Source organism: Rhynchophorus ferrugineus, unplaced genomic scaffold (assembly GCF_030347505.1).
Source record: "Rhynchophorus ferrugineus isolate W39M unplaced genomic scaffold, kcgeb_rfMv2 rfM8, whole genome shotgun sequence".
In the NCBI taxonomy this organism is placed as follows: Eukaryota; Metazoa; Arthropoda; class Insecta; order Coleoptera; family Curculionidae; genus Rhynchophorus; species Rhynchophorus ferrugineus.
In genome coordinates, this window is record NW_027472587.1 from 16,693,598 (window position 1) to 16,709,295 (window position 15,698).

At 34.7% G+C, this 15,698-nt stretch overlaps 1 protein-coding gene across 2 annotated transcripts in view; it reads right to left on the reverse strand.

Moving 5' to 3' along the window:
* LOC143201271 (protein turtle homolog A) overlaps positions 1–15,698 on the reverse strand; it is a 461,942-nt gene that overhangs the window by 48,547 nt on the left and 397,697 nt on the right. For both annotated transcript variants that reach the window (XM_076412222.1, XM_076412221.1), the window contains exon 4: positions 6,530–6,640. In XM_076412222.1, the coding sequence (XP_076268337.1) occupies positions 6,530–6,640 (111 nt within the window). The remainder of the gene's footprint in view (positions 1–6,529; positions 6,641–15,698) is intronic.

Consider the following 15,698-nt stretch of genomic DNA (forward strand, 5'->3'; position numbering starts at 1 on the left):
AAATTTTCAGAGGTTCTCATAATTTTTGGACATATGATTGACCCTTCATTTATTGCGGAACCACTGTAAAATATCTTGTCCTCTTGTATAACGTTCATTTTTGTTTCTACGTGTTATTGTATTATCAACTATAGTGCATGGCAGGCATATAGGCATTTCCTATTCAATTTGTTTAAAATAAATTTTCACAATTTTTGGATATATGATTGCCCTTTCTTATATTTCAGAAATATTGTAGCGTTTTAGTTAGAGTTATAGTTTTTAGTTATAGTTTTATGATATTATAACAGATATAAAAAATATATATATTTTTGATTTCTTCAAGTTGAATATAGATTATGAGGAAGGAAGTGTTCTGAAGTAGGTTTCTGTAAGTTTCACATTATGATGATACTTTTTCCTAAAGACTTTTTTGTTTTTGCAATTGCAACTTCTTTTTTGTTTTTCGAAGATGAATTCTTATTCAAATGCAACTCAAAGGAACTTACTATTAATTATCACACCAAATATATTCGATTGTTATTATAGCTGTAACGATTTCTGTACTGGTTTTAATGTATTCTTTTCATTAACGTGGTCGATTCTGTCCCTGCAGCATAATCCCCGACCATCCTTGCCGCATACCGATTCAACGAAGCAGTACAGGTGCTGCCGGTAATTCCTGCTCGGTAAATTTTAATTAAGAATGGCGGTTCGCGAATCTCTGTCGTCTCCTTAATACACCCCGAGATTGTACGACTTCTTTTCCTGCCCGTTTCCACCGGATTTTTTCTTATTCCGTTCGCAGACAGTCCTGGTTGTAGATTCTCTTTTTGTTTGTCGGGATAGAGGATAGAGAGCGACGGGACGGGAGGGCGAGACGGGAGGAAATCTCGGACAAACGCAGGTTCGCTTTCGTTTGTTTCGGTTTCATTAAGGATGAACAATATTATTGTCTCTTTGTTTTTTTTTCAACGAGCATTTACTTTCTTTAATTAAGCATATATATAGGTTTGAAGGCTACAGTTCAGGAGATATAGAAATAGGAAAACATATATTTAAGAGTTATGTGCACAGATGTATGTGTTATTGTTCAAAATATATATGAGCATTAGGTTAAAATATGCGAGGAGAGAGAACACAAATGCATTAGGAAGAATGCAGTGAATTAAATCTAACTTTATCACGAAAATTGTATACAGGTAGTAACACAATAAACTAAAGGGAAATACAATGCTATCAAAATGATTTTGCATGGGCTCTTCAATGACTATAAATATTTAATATTTTCGAGGAAATTTGGCCGAAAACGGCAATACACGGCGACGTTAGCTCACACATAATGCCGCGTTAAATTAACGTCGTATTTTTATTTTTTTTTCAAGCGGCCGTGACGTAGAAGAGACAAAAACAGACATCGGTTCGAACCTAAACAATAAATTACGAAGGGGTCATAACGACCTATTACGGCCAAGTGTTCGCACTTTTATTGTCGCCTTCATTACATCGCCATTTTTCCCCTCAACCTGCTATTAATTTTTTTTCATAAAGGCGAGACCGGGACGCCAGGAACTTTCCAGAAAAATGTAAATTTCTCGGTTGACTAGAGAGACCGTCGAGGAGGAAGGGGACGAAACGCGAGGGCGTGCAGGTTGCGCCGCGACCGAGAGACCGACTTTCTGGATATTTATTTGGAGGTAGGAGGATTTTTCAAAAGCGGAGGATTGCGACATGACGACTAAATCATTATTTATTGCCGGTGTTTTTTTTCTTTAATAAAAACTTTCTAAAATATGTACACGTAATTTTTTCTGGGACCGTCGTGTAAGCCCGGTGACTTTTCAAAACAGCCAGCTCTGCCGGGATCAATTTGGCTTAACGTCAAAGGTTTGTTACTGGAAATATTGACGGGAATTTAAAATATATCGTTAATTCGCTTCCTTAGAATAAAATTTCCTGAAGCATTTTATACAAAAATTATTAAAACAGATAGTACCGCTTATAAACAGAGAAAACGTTTTTGAGTAAGACTCTGGAGAGGTTTAAAATGGTATTATAATGAAAAAATGAAGCTCTTTAAAGATTAACCCTGTATGAATAAGTCCTATAGAGTATTAGCCGTTCTAGTGTTGCATCATATAAACCGTCTCGGCTAAAATGGAACGAATAGTAGACGATAGGGGACAGGTCTTCCGCCTACCCGTGATCATGTTCGCTCGTAAAACCTTCCGTATCTTTTCTCCAAAAAATGTCTTCAGTCAATCCATAAAATGGAGCACCTTTATTTTAAACGTATTGGGAAAATTTCTTTTATCCTTTTTTTGTTTCATAAAAATCATATTCGAAGATAGAATAGGTACGGCATGTCAAAGGGAACTAAGTCTGACGGGTAAGCTGGCTGTTGAAATAGTTTCTCTCTTTTAGTGTGTGGGCAGACTACGTCTAATTGCTATAACAAGTTAAAGTCTTTATTTTCTACCAGTTTGGAATTAACATACAAAACTCTATATGCATTCCGAAACACTGATTGAAAACTAACACTTCTGTCGAAATAAATCGGTTATTATTGACTTGGTTGTGCCAGAAATGGCTGTTTTGACGAAGTTAAAATGGTTAAAGATGACAACCCGCTTTTGTGTTTGTTTTAATGTCGTAGTTTCACGATGCCTTGCTGTTCTAGTCGTCGAATTCGAATCGCCGTTTCCAAAATATTTTTATCAATAATTACAGGTTATCCCATATGTTTCAAAAGCATCTTGTCTTGTTAAAATAAATCTAGAATTCTTTTGAAATAATGTCTTCATCTATCAGTTACCATCATAAGCATTTTTGTTTAAGAAACTATATAGGCTTATGTATCTTATATTTAGGCTTTTCGTCCAAATACCTTAAAAGTGTAAGACAGCGAAAATGTTACTCTTTCAAATAATTTTACTAACCTATAAACATCTGTTATAATGTAAAAATTAAATATCCCATTTAATATAATTTAAAAAACCCAACAGAATTTAGTTAAGAATTTGGTATTCAATTTATGAAAAAAAAAAAAACAAAAATAACGTCGCAGTTTGCTAAATGATTTATTATACGATTTTTGGAGCAACCGACGGAAATGTAAAAGAGGTATAGGTGGTATTTTAAATAAATATTTAAAATTATACGGGAAATTTGGCCGAAAATGGTCAATATATCGCTCGACTGACTGTATATAATAACTAGTCGGCGTTTTGTTTCCATAAAACATTGTTATTTTGGTTAATAAAATGGGAAACTTTACATCGTAGATAGTTATTAAAAAAGACCACTTTATTTATTTCTATATAGGTATTTGGTAACATTTAGCATGATGTATGTATTTCTATAATTAACAGTATATAATATTAATACACGTACAAATGTACATGTATTAATATGTATTTGTTTAACACATACAAAGTCAAACATACATAATATTAATACATGGTGATATTATATTAAAATTTTCGTATATATAAATTTTTATTTATCCAATTATTGTAACCCAAACCACTAAATATTTTTGATGACTTTCAGGAGGTTTTCTACGATTTATTGAGTATTCTGATTTAGACTCTTGATTTTTAAAAGCTCCTAATTTAGCACCCTCTGATCATAATTTATATTGAAATTTCTTAGAGTACTACCACTGTGTCATTCCTTATCTATGACCTAAAGTGACGTTTTTGGCTGATACAATTTTAAATATTTCGAGGTATCTATCGCGTTTAATGAATGTTTTCTTGAATAAAATTCAGGAAAACATTTTAGATACTTCAGAGGGCCATGTTTTTCGTATAAACATATTATACAAAATACTAATGTTGGTTAAGTAATTCGAGTTATTGACGTCACTGAGTTCTATTTTAGATTGTTTGGTGTACTATGTTATTTTAAAGCTAGTTGTTTTGTTTCAAAGATCTTTGCTAGTAATTGTCCACTGCTATTGTACTGCTCTTCATTGGCGTGACCCCACTTTTGCCTTTTGGACTATCATAATTGTAAATAATCACAAACATACATTTACGACTATGCCCCATTAGGATTCGAACCCAGGAATATCACAACAGTAAGAGTCCCATCACATAACCTTAACTACTGCGCCAATCGGCCAACCGGCATCTTTGTTAGAATATGTATGTTGCCCTAATTATCAGCAAGAATTCCGTACTTAAATAAGTACTTAAATATCTTGAAAGTTTTAAAGTATGGATCAATAAATGTTTACTACAATTTTACCAATAATGCTACGAAGCAAGAGGAAAAGTATTTCTTCGGTCCCACGACTTTAATAGCATCCTGACGAATCTTGTTGTCAAGTAAACCAAGCGAATGAACGAACAGCCGTAAGCTCAACAAGTCGATCGATAGCCTCCACGTAAATATGCTTCCATCTAAATACATTCCTGACCTTACATCCGATTTTCTCCATTATTTCATCCCCCTCGTCTATACAATATGAGAAATACCTCCTCGGAAAATGGAAAACCGTTTCATACGGACGACTTGATGCGGAATTCCAGATATTATATTAGCAAAATAAGCGCTTATGTCCTTTCCGAGGGAAAATGGGGTAGTTTTATTCGTTTTATTTCGGAATCCCATGTAAAATTTGAATTTTTTTCATAAAGAACTCAAGTAACGAGTTTTCGTGGAATATTTTCTTTTTGTTTAATGGCAAGTGGATGATATTTTTCCATTCTCGTTGTTTTTAAATGTTTATTGTTAATAGGAGGGTCATACAGAAGAAGATTTATGTAATGCAGATTTATATTTTCAGTTCATTATTGCAATATCAAAAAACTGTCAGAAATAATCGCATTTATCGAGATCCAGCTCTAACTTAGAAAGCGCGAGAAAAGCATTTTGTATGTTTAAAGTAAGCATGTAAATGTGAAGAAAGAAAAGAATATAAAGAAAGCATTTCAGTTAGCACATTAGTAATCAGGTAAAAAAGGATGTAAACCAAAAGAAAACTGAAACAAACAGTGTAATAGTATAGGATTCAGAGATAGCTGATAAAGCTGAAGGAAAATTATTTATTCTAGAGGAGATTTCAAGAGGACCTTAGAAAGGATGGATAGTTCATACAATGCAATAATCGTAAAATACAGAGTGGCAAATGACAATTAAAAAAGAATGCTTGATTTCTATACTAAACATAACACACCCATACACTTAGTGGTATAAAAAGTGAATATATAATACACAATAGATCAATTGAAAAGTCCCCGGCCTAACACATAGATGGCGCTACTAGAATTAAATCCATATGTATTTTAGTTAGCCCTAACCCTCAAAAGATGCGCGTATAAATTTGAGAGCTGTCGGATTGTTAGTTTGTGAATCATAGCGTTTTGAGTGAAGCAAATTCTGTTATTGTGAAAAAACTGGATAAAAAGGTAATTCGCGTGTTGATAAAATATTGCTTTTTGAAGAGAAAAAATACAGTTGAAGCAAAAAATTTGGCTTGATGTTGAGTTTACGGACACTGCCCCAGGAAAATCAACCATCAAGGACTGGTATGCTAAGTTTAGACGTGGTGAAATGAGCACCGAAGACGGTGAACGCAGTGGACGCCCAAAATGATTTTGAATGACCGTAAATTGAAACTGAATGAAATAGAAGACACTCTAAAGATATCAACTGAACGTGTACATCATATCATTCATGAATATTTGGGTATGAGAAATATCTGTGCAAAGAGCCGCCCGAGATCACTTTTGACCAAAAACAATGACGTGTTGATAATTCGGAGCAGTGTTTGAAGATGATCAAGTGTAATAAATCCGAGTTTTTGCGTCGATATGTGACAACGGATGAAATATGGCTCCATTATTTCACTTCGAAGTCCAATCTACAATCATGCAAGTGAACTGCACACGATGAACCCGCTCCAAAGCGTGGGAAAACGTAACAGTCGGCTGGCAAGGTTATGCCGTCTGTATTTTGGGATGCGCATGGAATAATTTTCATTGACTAACTCGAAAAAGGAACGACCATCACCAGCGACTATTAAATAGCGTTATTGGGACGGAGGACGAAATCGCTGAAAACATGGCATTTGAAGAAAAAGAAAGTTCTGCTTCACCAAGACAATGTACCGTGTCAAAAATCCTTCCATGAGTTAGGCCTCGAATTGCTTCCTTATCCACCGTATTCTCCAGATCTAACCGCCAGCGACTATTTCCTGTTCTCAGATCTTAAAAGAAATTTTCGTCAAATGAAGAGGTGATCGACGAAACTCAGGCCTATTTTGAAGCAAAAGACAAACTGTATTACAAAAATAGTACCCTCGAAGGGAATTATGTTTAATAAAAAAAACAAATTTTGCCAAAAAAATTTGTTTTACTATGGTAGAGCGGGGATTTTTTAGTTGACCGGTTAAATATAGGGCATATAATTAAATGGGTAATATTAATAACATATAATAAAACTAGTAATGATTGATGTCAAATTCGTTAAAATTTTTCTATAAACCAATAATAATAATAATAGAATAATAATTTTCAATAATAAAGAACTGAAAACTTACCTCCTCTGACTTCGCAGGTCAATATAAGGTCGGAGCCTTCTTGTAGAGGACCGACCACGTTCGAGACGTCCCTGCCCGAGTTGTCGTACAGAATTAACTGATGAGGAGGAACTGGAACAGAAAAAAAAACAAAGAAAAATCGTCGTTATAAATCAGTCGCGGCCCCCCAGTCTCGATCGTTAGTTAAATGGAAAGAATACTGCGATATTTCAAGAAGGAATTCGGGCATTATCGGGGATTATCTTCCAGAGGAAAGTTTTTTTAAAGGTTTAAAGTCGTAAAGTTGCCCCGATGCCCGGCGGCGACGCCAACTTCGCGCCCCCAAGCCGATGGAACTCGGGGAATTTTTTCTTTTCTTTCTTTATTATGCATACAAATATTTATGTAGGTGGGTTGTGGTAACACCCTGTGGGGTCTTAATATTTGGCAATTCGTGAATTTTTTTTATTATTTAATTATTACTTTATTACTAATCGTTTACGACTAACCTACAATTTGTCTTTATGATAACTTAGGTATATAACCAGGAGGACCCATCGGCCCTATCTCAGTCTCTGGTGAAATAATGTTTATACATATTACTGCTGTATTTTTTATTATATGCACCTCAGCACAAAACACTACACAAGATCAGATGGTTTGATTCTTTTGAACCTCTGTCCTGTTCTGGTGGTATCCAAAAGCAATATTTCAATATTCGCATAAGTCATTCTTGACTGACTATGGAAATCTGAAAGTCTCGATGTAGGTAATCAGTCCTATAGTATTTGGGTGAGTCTACAATACCTCTCAGGACTTTGTTCTGAATTCTTTGCAGAACATCTCCATAATTGAACTCCGTATGTCCATATAGATTTCAGAATTTACTTATATAATAGCAATTTATTATGTACAGATAATTGGAATTTTCTTCTTTGTTTTCTTTAGTTCTTTCCAGCAAAGTTTTGCATGAAGTTTCATTCCGAGATATTTAGCGTTGTTCCTATATCGAATAATAGTATTATATAAAGTTGTTGGTGCTTGTACGGTCTGATTGTAGGTGAACTGCACATTTACTTTCATTAATTTTTATTCTCCAAGTGTCCAATTATTTATATTGTCACTTGCCTGTTGTAATTTTCGTGAAGCTTCTTCACTATGTCTCAGACAGCTATAATCGCAGTATCATCAGCAAATGTAGCCATTGTAATATTCTCCATTTATGGTATATCACAAGTGTAGAGTAGATAAAGCATTGGCCCCAGTACACTTCCTTGTGGTATATCTGATTTAGTTTCTTTTATTGTAGAGTAAGCTTATTCTTGTCTGACCATTCTGGTTGTCATATACATTCATGAAGCTTAATCGCTGCCAAGTAACGGTAATTTCAAATGACATATAATTTCAGAAAAGGCGAGGCTATAGTGAAAAGTTCTCGGTCTGACAATAAAATACTAGGAAAATTTTTGTCATAACCCCCTTTGACTTTGTACAAAATAGTTTACGTACCTAATATATTAGTGTGTTTGGATTTTATTTATATATGAGTGAATTTTATACGAAAAGATAATTCTTTTCTTCTTCAAGCCAGGCACCTTTTCATAAATTTTGGGATTCAGCTGGTCAAGAAGACTGAAGTAATATTTGCTTGTAATGTATTGCATGTAACTGCTTGTTTCTTTCAAGATAATCATTTAACAGATTAATTTTCGCACCTCAAACCTCACAAGTAGATATAATCGACTTTGTTTTCTTTCACAAGTGGATAAACAAAATCGATTAACTCCCTATTGAATTGGTTGAAAATTTGGTGAGAATAATTTGTGGGTATTTGCTCTTGATCGACACTCAGCTGTATTTGATTAACAAACACATTGTAGTGCGACTTTAAACATCTTTTCTGTATTGTTTCCTTACTACAAATGCACTAATTTGACCAACTTCCTGCTTATAAGTTAGATTTAGTTCATTTTAATTTTCAGTTTTCCCTATATTTAAAAATTAAATTAAAATACTTAAAAAGTAACGTTAAATAAATTGGAATAAATAAATAATTCATTTATTGAACAGTCCAGTATAAAAGGTTTAATGATATTGTAGGAAAATAGAGAAAATAATTATATATGAATGTAGATACAAGAAATCAGTAACTCACTCAGTTGGCTCATAAACAGGATTAACAAAAAAAAACACTGGGTAAAGTTTTCGCTTAATCCGCTTAAACTTAGATGATTGGTGAGTAAAACCTGACAAGAACTGAAGATATTGCCATATTTGTTGATGCTTAATATTCTAACAGCTACACTGAATATTAGTACGGGCGCTGTGAATAAAATATCTCACCAAATAAAAATAATACATCAAACAGAAAGCATCTGCATACGAAACGGTTGACTAATCAATATCACCTTGAAGTTAGCCCTATTCGAGATCGAATACTTATAAACTTATAAATAGTGAGTAGTTTTTTCGATATAAACATAATTCACACGACCATTCACTAGAAAAATAGCTTACCCTATATCAACAGTAAAAAATCGTCGAAGACATCTTACTCTTAAAGTCAGGAAACTTGATTTCTAATAATGCCCTAGTTGAGAAGTAATATGATGATGATAATGATGAACATTCATTTAAAAAATACCCTATATTAACAGTAAGAACTTATAAAATTCGTCGAAGACATCTTACTCTTAAAGTCAGGAAACGTTCTTATTATTCAACGCCCGGAAACTGACGGTAGCCGTTCAGCGAGGCGCGCTAAAGAAGTGTCCGCCATCCGACTAAAGAGACAGAGAGAGATCCGTCCATCGGTATCGTCCTAATTTGGAATTAATTACCGCCGTCCTCATTAGGGAAACAGCGGCGCCATAAAAGAAATTATCAAACCTAGCGGAGAACGTAAAAACCATTCCCCAAGTCGACGTGGCGTCGGGCATAAAGCCCTGGCGGTGCATACTACGAATTTCCGAAACCCTTTCGCGGAAATTTATGATTATTACTTGGGGTTTTCTTGCTCGCGCCCGAATTAAATTTTTAATTCCATCTCGGAAGTTTTCTCGTTCCAGTTCGGACGGTGGCGGGCGGCATTAAACGGAGATAGTTTCACGTTGCTAATCCAATGACAATTCCGAATCGGGGAATCGTTTTTAAAAGTTCGAAACGGATGTTCGGTCTTTTACTTCATTACTTAACCATTCTTTAGCGTTCGTACTTAGATGGGTGGTCTTCTTTTCTTCGGGGATGTCTTGTTTTGTTAATAGTTTCTCGATATAGGATACAAGGGTCAGTCTATAGCTACTTGGGACATAAACATAAAGGTGAGAAAACCCATACTAGCGGTACGAAAAGAAAAAAGAGTTTGAGTTTTATACAGTTGCTTATTTTATGTTCGTTATTTTATGTTCGTTTATGTTCGTTAATAATAATTCGGTAATAAATCGTTGATGTTCGGTGTTTTACTTCATTACTTAACCATTCTTTAGCGTTCGTACTTAGATGGGTGATCTTCTTTTCTTCGGGGATGTCTTGTTTTGTTAATAGTTTCTCGATATAGGATACAAGGGTCAGTCTATAGCTACTTAGGACATAAACATAAAGGTGAGAAAACCCATACTAGCGGTACGAAATGAAGAAAGAGTTTGAGTTTTATACAGTTGCTTATTTTATGTTCGTTATTTTATGTTCGTTTATGTTCGTTAATAATAATTCGGTAATAAATCGTTGATGTTCGGTCTTTTACTTCATTACTTAACCATTCTTTAGCGTTCGTACTTAGATGGGTGATCTTCTTTTCTTCGGGGCTGTCTTGTTTTGTTTAAAGTTTCTCGATATAGGATACAAGGGTCAGTCTATAGCTACTTAGGACATAAACATAAAGGTGAGAAAACCCATTCTAGCAGTACGAAATGAAGAAAGAGTTTGAGTTTTATACAGTTGCTTATTTTATGTTCGTTATTTTATGTTCGTTTATGTTCGTTAATAATAATTCGGTAATAAATCGTTGATGTTCGGTCTTTTACTTCATTACTTAACCATTCTTTAGCGTTCGTACTTAGATAGGTGGTCTTCTTTTCTTCGGGGCTGTCTTGTTTTGTTAATAGTTTCTCGATATAGGATACAAGGGTCAGTCTATAGCTACTTAGGACATAAACATAAAGGTGAGAAAACCCATACTAGCGGTACGAAATGAAGAAAGAGTTTGAGTTTTATACAGTTGCTTATTTTATGTTCGTTATTTTATGTTCGTTTATGTTCGTTAATAATAATTCGGTAATAAATCGTTGATGTTCGGTCTTTTACTTCATTACTTAACCATTCTTTAGCGTTCGTACTTAGATGGGTGATCTTCTTTTCTTCGGGGATGTCTTGTTTTGTTAATCGTTTCTCGATATAGGATACAAGGGTCAGTCTATAGCTACTTGGGACATAAACATAAAGGTGAGAAAACCCATACTAGCGGTACGAAATGAAGAAAGAGTTTGAGTTTTATACAGTTGCTTATTTTATGTTCGTTTATGTTCGTTAATAATAATTCGGTAATAAATCGTTGATGTTCGGTGTTTTACTTCATTACTTAACCATTCTTTAGCGTTCGTACTTAGATGGGTGGTCTTCTTTTCTTCGGGGCTGTCTTGTTTTGTTAATAGTTTCTCGATATAGGATACAAGGGTCAGTCTATAGCTACTTGGGACATAAACATAAAGGTGAGAAAACCCATACTAGCGGTACGAAATGAAGAAAGAGTTTGAGTTTTATACAGTTGCTTATTTTATGTTCGTTATTTTATGTTCGTTTATGTTCGTTAATAATAATTCGGTAATAAATCGTTGATGTTCGGTCTTTTACTTCATTACTTAACCATTCTTTAGCGTTCGTACTTAGATAGGTGGTCTTCTTTTCTTCGGGGCTGCCTTGTTTTGTTTAAAGTTTCTCGATATAGGATACAAGGGTCAGTCTATAGCTACTTAGGACATAAACATAAAGGTGAGAAAACCCATTCTAGCGGTATGAAATGAAGAAAGAGTTTGAGTTTTATACAGTTGCTTATTTTAGACACACAGGCTCCGAATTGGCACCGTGTTTATTGACTAGGACTAGCCACGATCATGAGCATTAAACTAAGAGAACACATTGAGAAGGTGTTAAAATTTATAACCATACCATCCTGTGTGTATATCAACTCAGGACACTTGACTATCAGAGCTCGCTTAAATAGAGTATCAGACTATTATCTAAAAGCTAAGAAAGATATTTGCATATTTTTTATACACCGGACTTGGTAATATGATACTTTTGTTTAGCTCTTTATTACTATCCTTATTCCAATTTATTCTTTTTCATTAATATTTATTTCTTTAATATTATAGAAACTATTTTCATTTCATTTTAATTCATATTCCTTAATTTTCTTTTGATTCATTGACAAAATATTATTATTTTCTTTATTAGTATTCTCATTTTTTGTTATAATTTTTATCTCGGTTAATTTTAAATAATTTTTGTCATTTTCTTTAATCTTATTTTATCTATTTATATTTTTATAAGCGAACTGACACACTATAAGTGAATCAAATTATTTATTAGAATAATTTCCACTATGTATGGGTTCTGACTAGCTCAAAACTAAATGGAATAATCGCCGATTATATTTATAGTACAACACAGTTTACAGTTCAAAGATGCAGTAGAATTTGGTAGGTGCTCCGAGTACTCCTCTTCTGTTTTTCTCCAATTTTCATGACTAACTGATCAAGAATATCATAAAATTATCATATTTGTGAAGTGCCCCATGTATTTAGCTATACATCCAACGTGATTTTGGAAATATTTTCCACAATCACGATAATTTGTCAACTTTTACTGAAAAAAAAAACGCTAGTGTCTAATGGTTTAAACAATATGGTAGTTAGTTGTTTACTATGAACATTACGAGTAGGTATAGCGTTGGTAAATTAAAACGAATGTTTTTTTTTGTGTAATAAAATATAATTTGAAAAAAAAGAAACAGCGAACATAAATATTTGACATGTTTTGAAATTTAATTTATTACGTATAAACAAGATACATTATCTCCATATTCAATTGATACCGTATCCGTGACAAACGAGAAAAATCAATGGACACTAAATCAGGTCGATCGAGCGAAAATCCCCGTGTAACGATGTAAACGCTCGCGAAATAATCATAAATAAATCGTGCGTGGACGCGGGGTGGTGAACGCACGTACACCCCGCCCCCGCGACCCCCCTGCCCACCTACGCCAATCGATATATAGGGGTTTTTAATAAGGGCGGGTATATGTTGAAATGGAATGGAACGAGCTGTGGGTGAGGTATTAGCGAAATTCTTTTTTTATTTAAAAGGCCCGTGCAGGCTATTATGTATGAATGAAATATAACATAATTTAAATGTATTCCGGAGCTTTTTTGCCGTAAAATAAGATCAATTATTTTGTGATTTGATTTTGTGTCATGGTCTAGGTTAGTCTAGGAAAATAATATGGCATTTGGGACTAATTTACAAGATGAGTAAATTATCTTAAGTTTCTGTAAAGGAAATGTAGAGTCTCACATGAAGGGGCATTCTTAACATTTAAAAACCTATTTCGGATGGAGTTGTCCGAGGGAAGTGTCTTGGGGCCGTATCTTCGCATTCCTGTATCTGCTCTACACTTCTGATATTCCACCAACAAAAGAAAAATACTTGGAACATTTGCAGGCTACACAGTTATTATGACAAAATATATATTTCTGCCTAAGGCTGTAGAAAAAGTACAAGTGGGCGTTAACAAGAACTAGAAATATAATAGATTGGAAAATGTAGCTTAATGGCTCTAAATCTGTCCATAACAATATTACGTTGCGGCGAAATGACAAAACTTAATTATATTACTTAACGGATATTCCCCCGATTCCTCAAGCAGACTCATCAGACTCAAAATTAAGCATCTGTGAGAGCTAGTTGAAAGAAACTCTCATTATGATCTAAAAATCACAGAGGGTCTATGGGATACAAATATGGGGTTGCACTAACCAATGAAGAACTGCACGTTGACCTCAAAATTAAATACTCTTAAGTGTTACTCTTAAATTTGGCTTAAGTAATTTAAATTTAAAAATTTTGAGAAATTATTAAATTTTGGGAAATACCAGTTCATTTAAAGGTCCCCGGCCTGACACATAGATAGCGCTACTGGAATTAAATATATATGTTTCTTAGTTAGCCCTAACACTCAAAAGGTGCGTGTAAAAATTTGACAGCTGTCGGATCATTATTTTTTGAATTATGACATTTTGAGTGAAGTAACTTTTGTTATTGTGAAAAATGGATAAGAAGGAATTTCGCGTGTTGGTAAAATATTGATTTTTGAAGAGAAAAAATACAGTTGAAGCAAAAATTCGACGCCGAGTTTCTGGATACTGCCACAGAAAAATTAACCATCAAGGATTGGTATGCTAAGTTTAGACGTGGTGAAATGAGCACCGAAGACGGTGAACGCAGTGGAGGCCCAAAAGAGGTTTTTATCCACGAAAACATTTAAAAAATCCACAAAATGATTTTGAATAACCATAAATTGAAACTGAATAAAATCGCAGACACTCTAAAGATATCAGCTGAACGTGTACATCATATCATTCACAAATATTAGGGTTTGAGAGGGCTCTGTGCAAAGTGGGTGCCGCGCGAGCTCACTTTTGACCAAAAACAACGACGAGTTGATGATTTGGAGCTGTGTTTCAAGATGATCAAGTGTAATAAACCCGAATTTTTGTATCGATATGTGACAATGGATGAAACATGGCTGCATGATTTCATTCCGAAGTCCAATTGACAATCATCTGAGTGAACTGCACACAATGAACCCGCTCCAACGTGGGAAAACGTCGGCTGGTAAGGTTATGGCGTCTGAATTTTGAAATGCGCATGGAATAATTTTCATTTATTACCTTGAAAAAAGAAGAACCACCAACAGCGACTATTACATAGCGTTATTGAACCTTTTGAAGGAGGAAATCGCTGAAAAACGTGCTGCTTCACCAAGACAATGCATCGTGTCTAAAATCCATGAATTGGGCTTCGAATTGCTTCTTCATCTACCGTGTTCTCCAGATGTGGCCCTCAGGGACTATTTCCTGTTCTCAGATCTCAAAAGAATGCTCGCTGGGAAGACATTTTTGTCGAATGAAGAGGTAATCAACGAAACTGAGGCCTCTTTTGAAGCAAACGACAAATCGTACTACAAAAATGGTATTGAAAAGTTGGAGGGTCGCTATAATCAGTATATCACCCTTGAAGGGTATTATGTTGAATAAAAAAAGTAGTTTTTTTGCCAAAAAATTTGTTTTACTATGGTAGGCCGAGGACTTTTCAATTGCCCTGTTGCATACTGATGTATTAATCCCGTAATAGCCTTGATTTTGTAATAATACAAGTAAAACAAAAAAATGGTAATAAATTAGTTTGTAATAAGATTGTCCAAAAAAATCTTTTTTTATTTTTAAGTTCCAGGTTTGAGCCTCTCGCCATGGTACGGGACTTAATAACTCGGTGGTTCGTCGATTCGCCATAATCGTCAAACCCTATACGTATGCGAAAGGGATACATTTGAAATTTCTCTGTTGGTCAGCCTGCCGCGGCCTTATTCGGTTACGTTTCGTGTTGGCAGCCCGGAACACGCGAGGTCGAACAGAAGAACGCTTCCTACGCCCGCCGAGATTATGTGTATTTTAAAGTAACGGGAGTACGTAGTTTATTAATGCACTTTTATTCAGATTTTTTCGTGGAAAGGGCGTACCGACACGCGATCGCGAAATTGTATAAATATTGACGTACGGCTCCTTCTCTATCTCTCTCTTTCTCCCTCTGCCTCTCTCTCTCTCTCGCTTTCTGTCTCTCGTTCTCTCTCGATCTTCGTGGCTCGGGTTTGTTTTTTTCTCGACGCCTATGGTGGGGATGCGGTCTCGTGCTTTTAATATTATGTTAGTAAATTGGGAATGAGCGGTAATGGTTTGCAATTTTCTTGATTGCAGATTGAAACGTCGAAAATGCTAAACGCTGGATCGTGCACGATTTTTTTTTAATTAAGATTTTTTTTCTTAATTAACCTCATATCAGCGTTTTCTGCTAGATATAGGAACTGAAGCAGAATTAATGTTTTCAGTGGTTGCGTTCTTAGTAGGTTGTTCAA